At 51.3% G+C, this 16,269-nt stretch overlaps 1 protein-coding gene across 4 annotated transcripts in view; it reads right to left on the reverse strand.

Moving 5' to 3' along the window:
- The window catches only part of ACOT11 (acyl-CoA thioesterase 11), a 49,000-nt gene that overhangs the window by 5,731 nt on the left and 27,000 nt on the right, over nucleotides 1-16,269 (reverse strand). For 3 of the 4 annotated variants that reach the window (XM_011370430.2, XM_023536801.1, XM_023536802.1), the window contains 12 exons: nucleotides 14,889-15,096; nucleotides 13,859-13,928; nucleotides 10,216-10,276; nucleotides 9,076-9,174; nucleotides 8,465-8,600; nucleotides 6,369-6,525; nucleotides 5,121-5,240; nucleotides 3,529-3,673; nucleotides 2,074-2,129; nucleotides 1,185-1,251; nucleotides 823-906; nucleotides 20-153 (listed from right to left, as the gene is read on the reverse strand). In XM_011370430.2, coding sequence (XP_011368732.1) covers nucleotides 20-153; nucleotides 823-906; nucleotides 1,185-1,251; nucleotides 2,074-2,129; nucleotides 3,529-3,673; nucleotides 5,121-5,240; nucleotides 6,369-6,525; nucleotides 8,465-8,600; nucleotides 9,076-9,174; nucleotides 10,216-10,276; nucleotides 13,859-13,928; nucleotides 14,889-15,084 — 1,325 coding nt within the window. In that variant the 5' untranslated portion in view covers nucleotides 15,085-15,096. Of the gene's footprint in view, nucleotides 1-19; nucleotides 154-778; nucleotides 907-1,184; nucleotides 1,252-2,073; nucleotides 2,130-3,528; nucleotides 3,674-5,120; nucleotides 5,241-6,368; nucleotides 6,526-8,464; nucleotides 8,601-9,075; nucleotides 9,175-10,215; nucleotides 10,277-13,858; nucleotides 13,929-14,888; nucleotides 15,097-16,269 lie in introns of all 4 variants that reach the window. The other variant, XR_002782848.1, reaches the window with a different exon arrangement.

Consider the following 16,269-nt stretch of genomic DNA (forward strand, 5'->3'; position numbering starts at 1 on the left):
CCTGTGCCCTGGCCCTCACCGGTAATGCTTATCCCACTCAGGCCTCCGACGCAGGTCTGAGAGCAGCAGAAAGGCCTGGGCTGTATCCACATGCACCAACATCTCCATGTGGAAGGACAGGTACTTGTCATCCTCCAGAGTGTACAGGCGGACCTATGTGGGAGAGAATAAGGGCGGCCTTATTCCTGTAGCCCCTACCCAGACTATGCTAGGTAGTGGGGTGGGCTGACTGGGATGCTGGAGGCCAGGGTTGGAAGCTCAGGGCTTCCACTGACTCACTGTGTCAGTATGAACAAGCAACGCAACCTCTCTGAGCCTCGGTCTCATCCCTATGAAAATGGCTGAGAGCATTCAGCACAAGTGGACAGGATGGTGTCTTAAGCAGTGATGGAGGCAACAATGAAATGGATCCTCAGAGCCAAGCACCCATCCAACCCCATAACGTCACGGGTGGGGAAGCGACCCCTCCCAGACGAGAGTGGCAGAGCTGGTCTTCCCTCAGTCCATGCTTGTTCACTGGCCTCCCATCCTGGCAGTGACTCACAGTAGAAGCAGTAGAAGGAGCAGAGAGAGAGGAAGGAAGCAGCTGGGCAGGGAGCAGTAGAGATGAGAGATGCGGGCAAGGAGGTGGAAAAGCAGGAGAGAATTCTCTGCTCTAGGCCCTGTGGGCTCTATGTTTCTATAACGGGGTCAGTTTCATGACCTTATCCGTTCCTTTTAAGAAATCCCCCTTTTGACACGAGTGGTTTGAGAGTTTCTGTTGCTTGCAGTCAGTCACCTCTGGTTGCTCGGAGGAGAAATGGTGGGTGGGTGATCAGCTACCTGGTTGATCTCTGAGGACAGCACCCAGTTGTCTTTGGCCACAAGCATCTTCAGGGAGGAGACGTTGTTGTAGCTCAGGTACACCTGGATAGGGCACACAGAGAAGCCTCACCTTCTCCGCTTCCACTGAGGCCACACTGGGGTTGGGGAGAGGAACTTAGATCATGAAGGAGGGTGGGTACTGGGCTTTGGGGAAGGAGGCCCAGGCCTGGCCAGACACGCCCAGTGACCCTGGACAAGCTGCTTCTCCTCTCTGGCCTGTCCCCTTCAGGCCTACCTCCAAACCCACTCCAACAACAGGGGAAGGTTGGGAGTGGCCCTGGTGGGCCCGAGGACTTTCCCCTCAGAGCAGAGTGTCTTACCTGATTGCTAGGGTCCCAGGGGACAGAGAGGGGCATCTCTGCCTGCTTACAAGACACAATATACTTCCTAGGAGAGAAGGAAGATGACAACCTTGGTCCCTTGGGAGCCCATCTCTTTGGACAGACTTTACTGCAGGCCCACTGTGTGCCAGGCCCTGCACTCAGCCCAGCAGATGGGAGACTGACTTCTGTCTGACCAGGAGACTAGATGGGTACACAGAACACAGCAGCAGGAACATACGAACTCAGTCAAAGGCAGGATGGGCCGGGAGGTTAAGGGTGCTGGGTAAAGACTCAGTGCTCCACACCCTTGCTGAGCTAAAGAGACTTCACGCTTATGCCTCAGTGTCCTCATCTATGAAATGGGATCAGTAGTCACAGCTGCCTAGTAGGGTCACCGTGAGGAGAACAGTGCTCAGCATATGGTAAATGCTATGTAAATCACACTTTTAATAATGGATAGTGGTGGTGATTCCCAGTGCGTTCACAGCTCTTTCAAGTTTGTAAAGTGCTTCCTTAGCAGTCATTCACACCTGGGTTTGCATCTTCTCCTCTCAGGGCCTGTCTTTCCTCATCTGCCAAACAGCCATCAGACTTAATGGAAGGAACACAAGATTTAAAATTGGCCAGATCCGGCCAGGTTCAAATTCTCACTCTGCCAATCATTCCTATCTGTGTGCCCATGGCCACCTAATCCCTTTGTCCTCAGTGCCCTCATCTGTACAATGGGACAGTAAGACCACTGTGGAATGAGGCTATATGGATGTAAAGGGCCCAACTGATGCCCAGCACAGGGGCAGCACCAAAGAAATGCAAGTCCCTGAGACCAGGAGAGCAGGTGGACAGCCTTGAACCCCGTGTCTCCTCCTACTGCCCAGCCCCAACTTGCCTGTCCAGGCGGATCTTCTTCCTGGCACTGGCCGCTCGGTACCGCCGCTCGCCATCCTGGGGAGAGAAGCAGGGACAGACTGTGGTGCAGACAGGACAACCAACTTGTCCCCCACTCCTATTCTATCTCTCACACACACACACACACACACACACACACACACACACACACACAACCCCCGCAAGGGCCTAAGGAGACCCTGCAGCCCTAAAGTAGAGTTCAGGTCTCTGGGCCAGCCAGAGGCAGAGCAACCTGGACAGGAAAGTGTTAGGTCACTGAGCTCCAGCCCCAGCTTCCCCTCAGACTCTCTGAGGGACTCTGGGAACACCACCTGCCCTTACCGAGCCTCAGTTTCCTCCTCTTTAGAAGCGGATCCTAAGGGTACTTATAATGCTAATAAGAACCCACATTTATTAAGCGCTTGCTATATACCAGACACTCTTTTAAGCGCTTTCCATGCAAAATTTCATCTAGGCCTCACGGCAACCCTCTAAGGTTGGGACTAGTACAATCCCCATTTTACAAAGGAGGAAACTGAGGCACTAAAAGTTTAAGTGGCTTCCCCAAGGTCGCAGGGGTGGGAGTGAAGCCAGGATCAGAACCCTTATGGCCTAACTCAGAGCCCATCCTCTTAACCACTACTTCTAATGTCTCCCTACTTGCGAGCATTAAATGGCAAAGGCATGAAGGGCCTTAGGGACTATACACCAGGCTCCCCACTCACCACTCATCACCCACTCTTGACTGCCCAACACCCAGCTCCAGAGCGAGGGGTTTTCACAGCCTGTGCTCGACCTCGTGAGATGGCAGGCAGGGCAGGGACCTTCCCAGAGAGAGGGAACTGCCTCTCCAAGGTCACTCCCTAGCCCCTCGGAAGCAAGCCAAGGCCTGGCTCATGGGAGGCACGAGGAGCATCTTTTAAGGGACGGCCTTTGAACCCAGGCCCCGGCTCTCCTCCCTGTGCTCCTCGTTCTCCCATCACCATTGTCATAACACTCACTGCCTCCTGAGCACCTGCAGGCCTTAGCCAGGCGCAGTCAGTGACCCATAGACACGCGCAAAAGCCCTGTCAGGCAGGGCTGCAGATATGCCCACTTTACAGATGGGGACTGAGAGCTCACAGAGAGTACTTGCCAGAACGTGGCAGAGGTGGTTCCAATCCATATGTGACTCCAAAGCCAACTCTGCCAGCCCTTGAATGCCTGTTTCTACCTTATGAGCCAGGCTCACATACGTGGTCCAAACTCTGTCAGTCAGAACAAAGTGCTTACCTGGCATAAGGGGCATCCCTGGGTTGGGGGCGGGGTCATACCAGGACACTCAGTGTTGGCTGTGCCCCAGCAGAGGGACAGGGCTGGGCCCATCACTCCCGGGCCTGTCAGGGGCTGGCAGGCCCTCCCCTGGGGCAGAGAGGGAGGAGAGCTGGCAGTGGGGTAGGGTCCTGCCCCTACTCACCCCAGGCTGGGGCCGGATCCAGGGCAGCAACTGGGGCTGGTCATCTGCATCCAGGACCACAAAGGTCATGAAGGCGCTGTTGATGTGCCTTCGGCGGGTCTCGGCCTCCTGGCGGTAGGCCTCCACGCACACGCCCACCTCCATGCTGAGGGGAGGGAGGGCTGCTCTCATGTGGCACAGACCTTCCCGAGGCCATGCCCCCTCTCTAGCACGTGCATGCACATGCATGCACGCACGCCCCTGCAGTGCCCCCAGCAGTGGATCAGAGTCCCACTGGCAGGAAACTCAGAGCTGGTCCCTTTCCTTAGTGTTTACAGAGCACCTACTGCATGCCCAGCCCTATGCCAGTCCCTGGGGACACAGAAACAAATAAGCCTGTCTGGTCCATATCCTTGTGGGATAACAGCTGGGGGATGGGGCAACAAACATATATAAAATATGTAATGATAACATGTTCTGAAAATGAAAATATGTTATGGAAGGATATAAGCAAGGAGGTGGAGGTGCAAAGCCTTATGAGAAAAAGTGTCCATTATACACACTTCCATCAGTGCTCCGACAGCTGTGATCCTGACAGCTCGGTGGTGGCTGTTTCTGTGTATCTGGCTGTCTTTATTAATTATAAAATAGCAGCCACCACCATCCCCCTCATTTAAGAAGGTCTATGATCCCAGAATGTGAACGTTACACGATGGAGACACCAAGACGTAGAAGAGGGCAATAACTTGCCCAAGGTCACACAATGGTCAGGAAGAGACTCTGAATCAGAAACAAGGCCTTGCAGCTCCTAGTTCAGGGTTTTTGCCCTGCACAGCAGCAGAGTGTGTGCTGGTCAGACTGTGAATAACAACAACAACAACAACAACAACAACAACAACAACAACAACAACAACAACGATAGCAGCAGTAATGGTTGACCTTCGCTGACCATTTTCTCCGGCATTCTACTAGTAACACTCCATCCATCGAATCCTTACAACTCTAAGATGGTTGTGATAAGCCTCACTTTACAGGTGAAAGAGCTGAGGCTCAGAGGGATTAAGTAACTTGCCCGAAGTCACACAGCTGATAAGAGGTGGGCCAGACTTAAACCCAGGCAGCCTGGCTCCAGATCCTTCTTTTTTTAACAACTACACCACAATTTTTGAAATCACCAGAAAGGATAGGTATTTAAAGTAACCTTTCTTGGGAGTCAGCATCAGGATTTGTTCCAAAGGTAAGGGCTCCCGGAACTAAGTGTTGTTTTAGGAAAAGGGTGGGAAAGGGTTTGATAATGACAGAGCTGGCAAGAGGTGGCCCTGTGATCTGAGCATCCACACTGTGGCAGGCCCAGAAGCAAGAGCTGGGAGAGACACACTTAACACATGATCCAAAATAGCAGGAAGCACAGAGCTGGGGGCGCCCAGAGGAGGGAACATCAGAGCTGACTCTTGGTGACTGTGAAGGGACCCGGCAGCAGGGCAGGGTTTAGACCTCCTTTGCAGGGCGAAGGGTTCCTGGCAGCTTTGCCATAGGGTCCCTTCTCTAGTCAGAAAGAGCCCTCAGCCCTGGGGCTGGAGGAAGGGGGCAGTCCCCCACATCCCATCCCTTACCTATGCTTGAAGGCGTTGTTCACAATGGCCTTGAGCACGAGGCGGTCCCCAACCTGGGATGGGCCACGGAAGTGGAACATCTCAATGGCCTTCAGCGTAGGGTGGGCACGACATAGCCGGCTGGAGGAGGCCAGGGGTTGAGGGAAACGAGATAAATGCCCCTAGTGCTTCAGCCACTGTCTCGAGGCAGCCTCCTCCCCAGCCCGCATTTCCAGACCCAGCCAAAACCACACGCACCACCCTCTGGCACACCTACTCCCATCCAACCCGGTGACAGTTCTGCCCGGAGGAACAGAACTAAAGTCCCATTTCACAGCTTTGAATACTGAGGTTTATGTGCATGGCCAAAGAGCAGCTGAGTTTCAGGTGACAGGAGAAAGCCTAGCGCAGGGCTTGAGGTAAATCCCTTTCCCGTTTTCCCTCCAACCTTTATATCTTAGCACCCGCTGTTCCTACTACCTGGAAGCCCTGCCCTTACCCAAAGCTATTTGTTGTTCAAGGCCCAACTGAAGTGCTCTTCCTCCAGGAAGGCGTCCTTGACTATATGGGCTCTGATTCCTTTGTGACCTCATGGCACTCAGCCTGGGCTGTCCAAAAGGGCATTGCCTACACATTGTGTCCCACCCATTAAACACAGAGGAGGAGCCATTGCAGCCCAGCTCTGAAGGGTGAGGAAGAATTTGCCCAAGGAGGGTGTGGGTTGGGAAGAGGATTCCCGGCAGAGAGAACAGCAAGCACAAAGTCATAGTTATGAGAGCGTCAGTTAGTGAATATCAGTTATCATAATTATAAAAAATGCCCCGATATTCAGGGTAGAACGAGCCCAGACAGGCACAGAGGTTATAGAAGAAGGAATTATTTTCACCTCTAGGGAGAAGGGAAAGGTCAGAAAGGCTTTGTGGAAGATGGAAAGGGGAAGGGCAAATGACTTGATTTGCAGAGAGTGTAAGAAAAAGGAAGAGAGCCAACAGGGCCAGGTCAAGGGGAGGCCCTGGTGCCAGACCCAGGGGCTTGGCATTTCCCAGACAGGAGCTGGGAGCCCTGGAGGGCTTTCTAAGCTGAGGAAAGAATGGAAAATCATGCTCTCTGGTTCTCTGAGTCTAAATGTCCCAGGTTACCTTACCAGAACAGCCAAGCTTCTGAAGCCTTGAATACCAACACCAAGCCTGGGTTTCTCCCCAGAGGGAGCTGGCTAAGGGAAGGAGGAGAGCAAAGAGGGGAAACTGAGGCAGCACACTCTCCCCTCACCTGGCTGCAATGGTGGCCACATTCTCCATCCAGGCCATGATCTGGCCCCCAAAGGTATTGCCCTGGTGATTGGCGTGGGGAGGCAGGACCAATTTCACACTCTCCACACGAGTCTTCTCGGCTGGCACCATGCGGCTGCAGTCTCTGCTTTCCAGATCTGACCAGGGAGGGGCAAAGGAAGGGAAAGGGGAGGTGAGAAGGTTCCCAAGGGCAGACACTTTCATGGGCAGCCTGGGACCCACCACCACCACTCCACCCCACCCATATTCTTTTATTTACTCAGTACCAAGTGTGCTGGACCTGGATGAAGAAGGGAAGGAAACCGGATGAGAGAGATGAGACTGGCAAGGAGCAAGGGACAACAGCTTTGAGACAAGACACACGTGGGTCTGAACCTCTGCTCCACCCCACACAGGCCGTATGCCCTTGTACGAGTCAAGTAACCTCTCTGAACCTCAGTTTCCTCATCTGTAAAGGGCAGACGTCAAAACCGACTCACTAGGACCGTAAAGATGAAATGTGATCGCAGTTCTAGATTGCTGGTGCCAAACTCAGTAAGCACACTCTCAAAAAGGATAGTTCTTCCCTCCCCTTGCTCTGACATGCCCCGTCCCTCAGGGCATTGGCATGAGGACATCCTCAGAGGAGAGGCCAGGAGGTGGGCAGGGCCTGGGGGTCAGGAAAGCAGATACTAACATGCCCCACCCAACCCAAGGAGGTGCCAAGCATCTCTCATCTCCCAGGGAGAAATACCTCGCCAGGGAAGACACATCAAAAGGCAACATTTTGCTTGGCTTGCAGACTGCTCAGAGATGCCATAGGCAGAAAGGAGGGGCTGTTAGGGGCCTGAGCCAAGGTCTGGAGGAAGGATGGCAGGAAAGTCACAGGAGCAACCAGGCCTTGGCTTAGCAGGAGCTGAGAGCAAGTAAGGGACAGCACCAGATGAGGCTGAGCAATCATCCATCCCCTAGATGCCAGGCTAGGGCACCTGAACTGACTTTGAGCAGAAGGACTGTCAGGACAGAAGGGATTTAGGAGGGCTGCAGTGAGATGGGCGGCTCCAGGGGCCTCGACAGTGATAGGAAGAGCTGGGCCTGCCCAGCCACAGCCCCAAGGTCCAGCGTCAATAGGACACACAGAATTTGGAGAACAGCCCACCACTTTTACTGGAGTTAGCTAGTTCCACCTGCTCCCTCTCCACTCTGGGCAGCTGAACTAGCTCTGATTTGTCTTAAAATTTCCTCCTTTAGGTTTCAAAGAAGACTTTACATCCTAACTTTCTAGGGATCAGTGAGCAAATCCAAGGTCACCCCTCTGGGCCCTTGCCCAGCCTGTGCCCTGTCAGCAATACCTTTCTTCATCCTCCACCTGTCAAAATCCTACCAGTCCACAGTAGATCCGAGTGTGCTGGTATAGAACAAACTCTAAGATGCACTTTTAAGGGGAAAGAAGCAAGATACAGAACAGTATGTAGTGTATGTTCCCTTTTAAGCAAAAGAGAGGGGCTAAATAATACACACTGCTAAAAATATGTAAGGACTACTTTCAAAGATGTCCAAAAATGAGGCACAATAGGTGCTTCTGAAGGGTAGGGCTAGGAGTCTTGCTTTCTACTTCCTCTCTATGTCCATGCCTGTACCTATATCTACAACTAAACCTACACCTATCTCTATCTATCATCTATCTATCTATCTATCTATCTATCTATCTATCTATCTATCTATCTATCATTTATCTATCTATCTTATCTTCTGCCTACTTATCTATATGCTTTTTAAAAATCCTAGTGTCTTCAAGGCCAAATTCAATACTACCTTCCCAAATACCTTGAATCCCAGAGACCTAAACGCATTTTGTAGCTGTCAAAGCATTTTCCGTGTGTCCTAATTTCATCCTCAAGGCTTCTGGGAGCTGGGCGGGAGGCCCAAACACTCCCCTTTCCCTGAAAGAGACCTTGAGGCAAGAGAGCTAGCCAGGCCTGAGGCCTCCAGTGGATGGACATCCCAAGGGGACTTCCTTCCTCCTGCTCAGAGGGGGCCCAGGGCAGAGGGAGACATGCAGGGTGCCAGCCACCCTGCTCATGCCCAGCCGCTCACCATCCTGAACGGCACAGTTGGCCAAGAGGTCCTTGATGGTGTCTGCGTAGACAAGCCGCATGCGCCGGCGCTCCGCTGCCACACTGTGCTCAGTCTTCTCCTCCTCCGTCCTCGGTATGGTCTGCTTCAGCTTCACCTGTGAACAGGGTAGAGCGCGGGGTGTCCCTGAGATAGCACCAAGGCCTATGCCCCCAGCAGCCATCTCGTGCCTGGGGCTGCTGGATACTTATAAGTCTTTATCTTTCTTTGTTCCTCTCTTCCTGTCTCCATGTTGACTGACACACCATGTTCATCCTCCAAATGTCCCCAGTTCCCCTTCTTGGCAAAAGCAGAGGATAGGCAGAGGGGTCACTGCAGTACCTGAAAAGGAATGCTGAGACCCAAAGAATCCTGGGTGAGAGGCACAGGGAGAGGTGGGAAAAAAGAGAGAGGGAGGGCGCCTGGCGTCAGATCCCAGAAGTGGGTGGGCCTTACTCTGGGGGATGTGGATTCCCTGCCACTCTCCTACCTTCACCCCTCCGCCAACCCGCAGCCTAACTGCCTTGGTCCAAGCCTGCCAAGACAGGCCCAGGTGGCCTAGCAGCACCAAACAGCCAGGTGTAGACACTTACCTTGGAAAACTCCCGGTGGGCTACAAAGGTGGCCAAGGCCTTGCACACACTCCACTGCTTCTCAGAGCACAGATCCTCAGAGGCCACCTGGATGCCCACCTGGAGAGGAAGAACAGGTAGAGGAGTGAGGAGGGAAGAAAAAGAGCTCACCAACCTGAGGTCCCACGGCCCAATGAGACAGGAAGTCCCACCTTAGGCCTGGCCTCTGCTATTTCTGTATCATCCACCAAGTCTGGGAGGCTAGAGATCTAGAATATGTTCTGATTCTGGCCCTAGCTCCCTGGGAAAGTTTGGGCAAGTCACTTCCCTTCTCTGGGCCTCAGTTTCCTCATTTGTAAAATGGAGATGAACATACCTATCCTAGCATAGCTATTAAGAGGATTAAAATGAGACTGTCTATGAAAAAGCTTTAAGTGAAATGTTGGCTAAATTGAAAGGACAGGCATGATGGAGGGCACCTAGGGAGTACCTGGGCATTTATGGGGCGCCCAGATACACAGTCAGTACTCTGCTATCCCAGCCTCAGTGGTCCCTCAATAACTACTGGCCCAGCTGGGTGAAGCAGCCTGGGTCTGACATCCATGGGTGAGAAATAGTCTCTCACAGAGCCCTGCACATGACCAAAGAGTCTTTCAACAACCCTGCAGCATAGGAATCGTGCTCCCATTTTACAGATGGAGAGACAGAGACTGCTGGAGGTAAGCTAAAGGACCAAAGCCCAGTGCTCTCCCTGCTCCAGCCCTGCTGCCTCCAAGGTCAGGCACAGTGGCCGTCTTCCCTGCATTTTTGCAACCGCCCGGCTGCTGAAGAGAGGGTCTGAGGCTAAGCGTGAAGATCCCAAAGTCTGGAAGTCAAGTCCCACATGGGGGCGGGGGTGTCTATGGGGCTTAGTGAACTGGAGCAAGTCCCTTCCCCTGCCCCTGGGGCCTCAGTTTTCCCTTCTGTGTTATGAGGTGTTGGACAGGAAGAGCCTTAGGATCCTCCCAGTCCTGCCGGCTGTTTCAAAACTCTGCTGCCTCACCCAGGGTTCTGTGAGCATGGGTGTGCCTGGGCTGGGGGCTAAGAATGGAGAAGAGGTAGAAAACCCACCCAGCACCCACTCACCTCCCCCCATCAGGTAGTGCCCTCCCACACACACACCTCCATGCTGGAGTTGAAAGCCCGGTTCACCTTGGCCTTGATATTCACCACGTGTCCAACACTGGGAGAGAAAAGCAGGAGGTGAGCCTTCCAGAGGGGAAAGAGGGAGGGTCAGGAAGCCCAGATACTTGCAGGGCCTCTGCTGAGGGGAACTGGCAGGAGAATGTCATGGCTTACAGAGCATATTCACATCTGTGATGTTACCGGAGCCCTCAAACCAAGCTGGCAAGATAGTATTAGCACTCCTTTAACAGAAGGAGCAGCTGTAGCTGAGAGAAGTGGCACGATTTCATTCTTCTGCCCCCTCTCCCCTGCTACCCCATGTCTAATGAATGCTCCAGCATCTTTCTGCTTTCACCTCAATGGTCCCCTCCTCAGGGAAGCCCACCCTGCCCTCCTGTAGCCCTGTAAGGTTCAGCCTCCTAACACTTCTTCCAGCAGATTAGCCTCTGTCTCCCTTACAATCCCTAAGCTCCAATGGGGCAAGCAAGGATCACCACTGACTTCAAGGCCTAGCACAGAGCACAGGGCACAGGGCAGGTCCTCCACAAGCAGTGGCCTACTGAATTAATGCATTCCACAGTAATTGAATGCCTACTAAGCGCAAGGGGCTATAAGCAGAAGGTAGGAAGGGAAATTAAAACATTTTTTAAATACCTACTATGTGCCAGACACTGTGCACTACATCATTTAAGCCTCCCAACAAGTTTGGCAGGTAGGTTTAGGGGGAGATTGAGTATCAGAGAGGGTAAGCCATTTACCCAAGGTCACCCAGCTAAAAGTGACAAATCCAGGATTCTAGACTGATTCTGTTGACTGTGCTGGCCTCGCCCCTTCCAGCTGTAGCCTGTCCGGAACGATTCTCACGTCCAGATGAACAATCAGAACCCTTGGGGGAGCCACTTAGCCTGCCGTGTTCTGACTTGTTCATTTCTGTTCATTTTTTTAGCAAGTCAAACAGTCACCTAGAGGACCGTCACTTTTAGGAGATGCATGCTGACGTGTAGAAGAATGAAGTATCATGGTGTCTGCAAATTATTTCAGCAAAGAGAGAGAGAGAAAAAGGAGAGAGAAGTATATGTATTTGTTTACCTACATATAGACAGAGCAAATTTAGCAAAACGTTAATTATTGAATTTCAGTGATGGTCATCATTGCACTATTCAACTTTTCTAGAATTTTGAAAGTTTTCATGATAAAAAAAAGTTATAAAAGAAAACTTTTGTGATTCTCAAAATAAAAATAGAAGTTTATTTTCTGTGGTGTTAAAAAACAAACCTTTCCCCCCAACCCCTCCTCCTCTCTAGCTTCCCAAAAAGCCAAGCAGACACCATTTTGGACTCCTGAGCTTCTCTTCCTTCCTGACTGTCTTCCACCTCACAGCTCAGGCCAAAACTGGCTCCTTCCCCAGGGTCACTGCCCAGCCTCCTTGGGGACCCCCTGAACCCCCTAGCTCCCAAAGACCCCTCCAGGTGTTCACATCACAGAAAGGCAGCTCCCATAAATAAATCTGACCCTTGTTCAAGCCCTTCACCAGGACCAATTTACTCTCAGGGGACAGGAGGACTATGTTAAATTACGCCACACTGATGCTAACAGTAAAACCCAGAGAAGGGAGAACTCTAGAGATTAAATGGCCAGGTTTCCTCAACAAATAAATTTCAAGGAAAAGAGGAAGGCAAGGGAGGAGGAGGGAGAGAGAGAGATAGTGAGGGGAGAGAGTGTAGGGAGGAGGTATAGTAACTATAGATTTTAAAAAAAAGAAAAGACTTGAGAGACATAACAACCAATTGCAACCTTATTTGCATACCGACTTGAACAACAAAAACTGTGAGGCAAAACAAAATAGAAACAAATGCATGAGACTTGTTGATATTTGGGTGTTGATGTTGGATGATTCGTGAGAATTATTGTTAATTTTGTTTAGGTGTGGTAATGGCCCTGAGGTTAAGTTTGAAAAGAGTTCTTACCCCTTAGAGATACATTGTGAAATATGTTCAAAAGGCAAAAGCAAAAACAAACCAAAAAAAACCTTCCCCAGCTTTCCTCAGGTGCTGCCAGGCCTTTCCTGGCCACCAACCACGCTCTAGACTGCTCCCCAGCTTGTCTTCCTTCCCAGGATCCTCTCCAGCTTTCCCTTCCACCCACACTTTCCTCTGCCCAGACTCACCTTCACGCTACTAGGTTCTGCAGCAGGTCCATCCTTCATGCATGCAGCCCCCTGCCAGTCCTTTCTGACCCTAGCTCCTCCAAGTGCCTCTGTGTTGGCAGCAGAGACCCAGAGCTCACCCAGAATAGCTCTGTTGTTCTTTAAAGTGTCATTACCTACAACACTGACAAGACTGGAGCCAGCTCAAACACCACCTCCAGGAAGTCCCCCTTGACTACCTTCTGTACCACTACACCCGCCCCCAGACATAGAGAAAATATAGTCCGTTGGTTAAGAATGAGGGCTCTGGGGCCAGACTGCTTGCCTGTTAGTATATCCGGGGTTCTCCACTAGCTGTATGACCTTAAGTAAGTTACTTCACTTCCCCGTGCCTCAGTTTCTTCATCTGTAAAATGAAAATAAAAACAGCCAGAACCTCATAGCCTTGTTTTGAGAATTAAATAATAAGGCATTAAAATAATGCATCAATATCAGTTCATTAATTGTGACAAAGTTGCCACAGGAATGTAAGATGTTAATAGAGGATTTGGATGTGAGAACTCTCTGTACTATCTACAAGTTTTTTTGTAAATCAAAACTATTATAAAATAGAAGCTATTTAGAAAAAGCATTACAAAGCACCTATATGTCAGAAATCATTATTAGCACAGAACTTATCCCTTTGAATTGAAATTATGTTTCTATATCTGCCTCCCTGCAGCATAGGAGTTGCTGGGGCCCAGGACCGTATGCTCCAGTTGACTCTGTGTACCACAAACCCAGGATGGGCCCTGGTCTGAAATAGGTGCCAAGTAGTGATGAATGACTGAATAAATGAATACGGAACTGGCCAAACTTTTTCCTTAACCATGACACTCACTACCAGGAAGTTCTGAATAAGCCCTTGGCACTTGACATCCTGGGCACTAATGGCAAGTTTGGGAGCAGGCCCAGAGACAAGAGCACTGTACACAGCCCCTACAGCTCGTCTCGAGGTAGTGAGCTCCTCATTCCTGGAAGTATGTGAGCAGAGATTGAATGACCCAAGCTTCTGGCTTGGGTTTTGCCAAGGTACCTTGTCTAGGGACCTCCCTAGAGTCCAGTGACCCATAGAGAATGTCCTAGCTCAAAAAGGCATTCACCAATTGAGTCTAATCCCTTCCATTTTGCAGATAATAAAACTGAGGCCCAGAGAAAGAGACTGACTTCCCCAAAGTCATGCAGCACCCCATGATGCACCTCAACAACACCCAACTCCAAATCGAAAGCAATTTCCTTGGCCCCACCCTGGCAGTACCTAGCAGTGGGCCAGCTCCCAGCCCACCACTGTCTCAGAGACACTGCAGACAGGTCATTTCTCTCCAGAAGCTTCCCCTACTCCATCTGCAAAGGACCTTGGTCAGTTGAGTCAGGTTCCAGGCAGGTGACAGGAGGTAGGACCTGGGTTCGTGATGGGGAGCCCAGAAGGACTGAGAGTCAGGAGGGGCGACTTACCTAATGGTGTGCTCAAAATAGATATCATCCATGGAGGCTGTGACGCAGGGACAGCCAGCATGCCTCTCCGCTGGCATCAGGAGAAGAAAGCCATGCGTTAGTAGCCTCGCATTTCACGCAGGCTTCTGATCAGATGTCAGTGTTCCCGAGCTAAGGCCATGCCTTTTCACTAGCATTCCCACCCTTCTTTACTTATTTATTTTTTTACCATGGTTCCTACACCCTGTTTTATATATCTGGGTGTTGTCTGTCTAGTGTCTCTCCCTTCTCTTCAATTGCAAGTTACTTGAGAGCAAGAATCTCTGCCTGCCCCAGTCCCAGAACAGTGCCTCGCACGTAGCAGACACTCAAGAAGTGGCTGTTGAATGAACGAATGATCAAGCCATGCTATTCTACCTCCCAGCCTTCTAGAGTGCCCAATCTCTGCCCAGTCAACTTCACCCTCCTTTGCTTGCTTGCCTCTGCTCACATGACTTTGTCTCTCTAGAATCCCTTCTCTGCCCCCAGGGCTGGGTCAGGTCTCTCGTCTGTTCTTCCACAGACTCAATTTCACCTCCCTTTACCAGTCCCCATGAAACAGTGTTGTGGGGGGAGCAGCTGGGTCACCTGTTTGTCTCCCTGCTCTAAGACTGTGAGTTCCCTATGGATTGGAAAATACTGGGACACTGAAAGGAATGAAATGAGTTCAATTCAGCTCCACTCAACTCAGCTCAGTGTAGGGAGCTCCTCAAGGCAGACAGCATGATCTTGGCTCACAGCACTCTCAAGCCATTCTTGGAGCAGCCACATTTAAGGCCATGCTGTGTCGGTACAGAGACCTAAGGACACTCAGACTTGAGAGGTTTGAGGGGGAAGGTGGGCCAATGTTGAGCATGGAGAAATTGGAGAGGGCATTTCAGGCAGGTGGACCAGCATTAGCAAAGGCCAGGATGAGGCACAAGTGTGTCGCTCATGGGAACAGTGACCATCTAGGAAAATCGAGTGTATGGGGCCAGCAGTGGGAGGACGGCTATGCCAAGCACAGTCTCACCGGACAGGCAGGCCGTGGTGTCAATCCACTTCAGCAGCTGCCCCACACTCAGCTCACCACGCTGGTTGGTGTGGTAGGGCAGGACCAGCTGGCTCATCTGCACCTCCGTCGGGTTCCGGTACCCTTCACCATCTGCCATGGCACTGTCGTCTTCTGCACGTGAAGCTGACTTTCGGGACTGGCGGCTCGAGAACATAGAGGCAAAGCCCTGGGGAAGAGGTGGGGACAGGGAGGTCAGCTCGTCCCCTCGTTCTGCCCATTCCTGAGACCTGAGGGCTGGAGGGAGAACAGAAAGCACCCCAGAGCTACCTCTTCCCAGACCCCAACTCCAAAAGTGATCACCACCCTCCAGCCCATGGCTCAGACTCCAGGGGGCAAACTTACACCCAGACTCCTTTTAGCCAACCACTCCATGTTAACACGACCTTGGACTCGAGGGAGGGGAACAAGAGAGAGGAATCCTGCAGAGAATTCAGTCCCTGCTCTAGGTTGTGGACCAGGTTTTTAAAGTTTTTTGCCGCAGGTTGACCTTCATTCTTGAAAGAGTCCCTTCTCTCTAACCAGGGAATTCGTTCCTAAGGATTGGTTCCCAGTAAAGTGTTTCAAGAAGCAGCTCCTATTTCATTCCCCAAAGGCACTTTCCTCTTCAGATGATGCCTCTGTTAGGTGCTCATTTATCTTTAGCACTTAGCTCTACTGACTGGGAGGGCTCTGGGCGGTCACAGAGCAGCTGTGTGATCCAGGCCAGGGTTGCAGCAGCTGCCAGCTGGAGAACCAGCTGAGAAAATCCTCAAACTCATGAATTAGAGGTGGAGTTTCTGTCTAGGGCCCAGCTTTTCTCAGTCCCCAGGCAGAAGTGGCAAGTACCTAGCAGTCCCTTGGATGGGGTGGAATGGGAAGGGGGAGCCAACCAGCCATTCCATCTCTCTGGCCCACTCTCCCTAATCAGACTGTGAACAAGAACTGGGCACTCACGCGTGCGTGAGAAAAATGACAGGAGGCGTAAGCACGTGAGTTCCAGTTCTCATGGTCAATGCTAATTGTGGTGATGATAACAGTTGCCACCAACATTTATATAGGACTTATCAAATGCTCTTCTAAGAACTTTACGTGTACTGATTCAATTTTATCCACACAACAACCCTCTGAAGTAGGTTCATTACTATCCTCACTTTACAATTGAGGAAACTGAGGCCCAAGTAAGTGTCAAAGCCCAGCTGCGACCCTAGAGGAATGGCTGTAGTCTGTAGTCTTACCCACCATACCATACTACCTGCAGGGCCTCCTGGGGCCAAGATGAAAAGGAGGCCAGGATCCTGGGCCTGGATTCAGCAGCAAAGACTGCTACAACCCAATGCTGACCCTGCCACAGCTTCTGATG

This window comes from Pteropus vampyrus, unplaced genomic scaffold, assembly GCF_000151845.1.
Source record: "Pteropus vampyrus isolate Shadow unplaced genomic scaffold, Pvam_2.0 Scaffold170, whole genome shotgun sequence".
Lineage (NCBI taxonomy): Eukaryota > Metazoa > Chordata > Mammalia > Chiroptera > Pteropodidae > Pteropus > Pteropus vampyrus.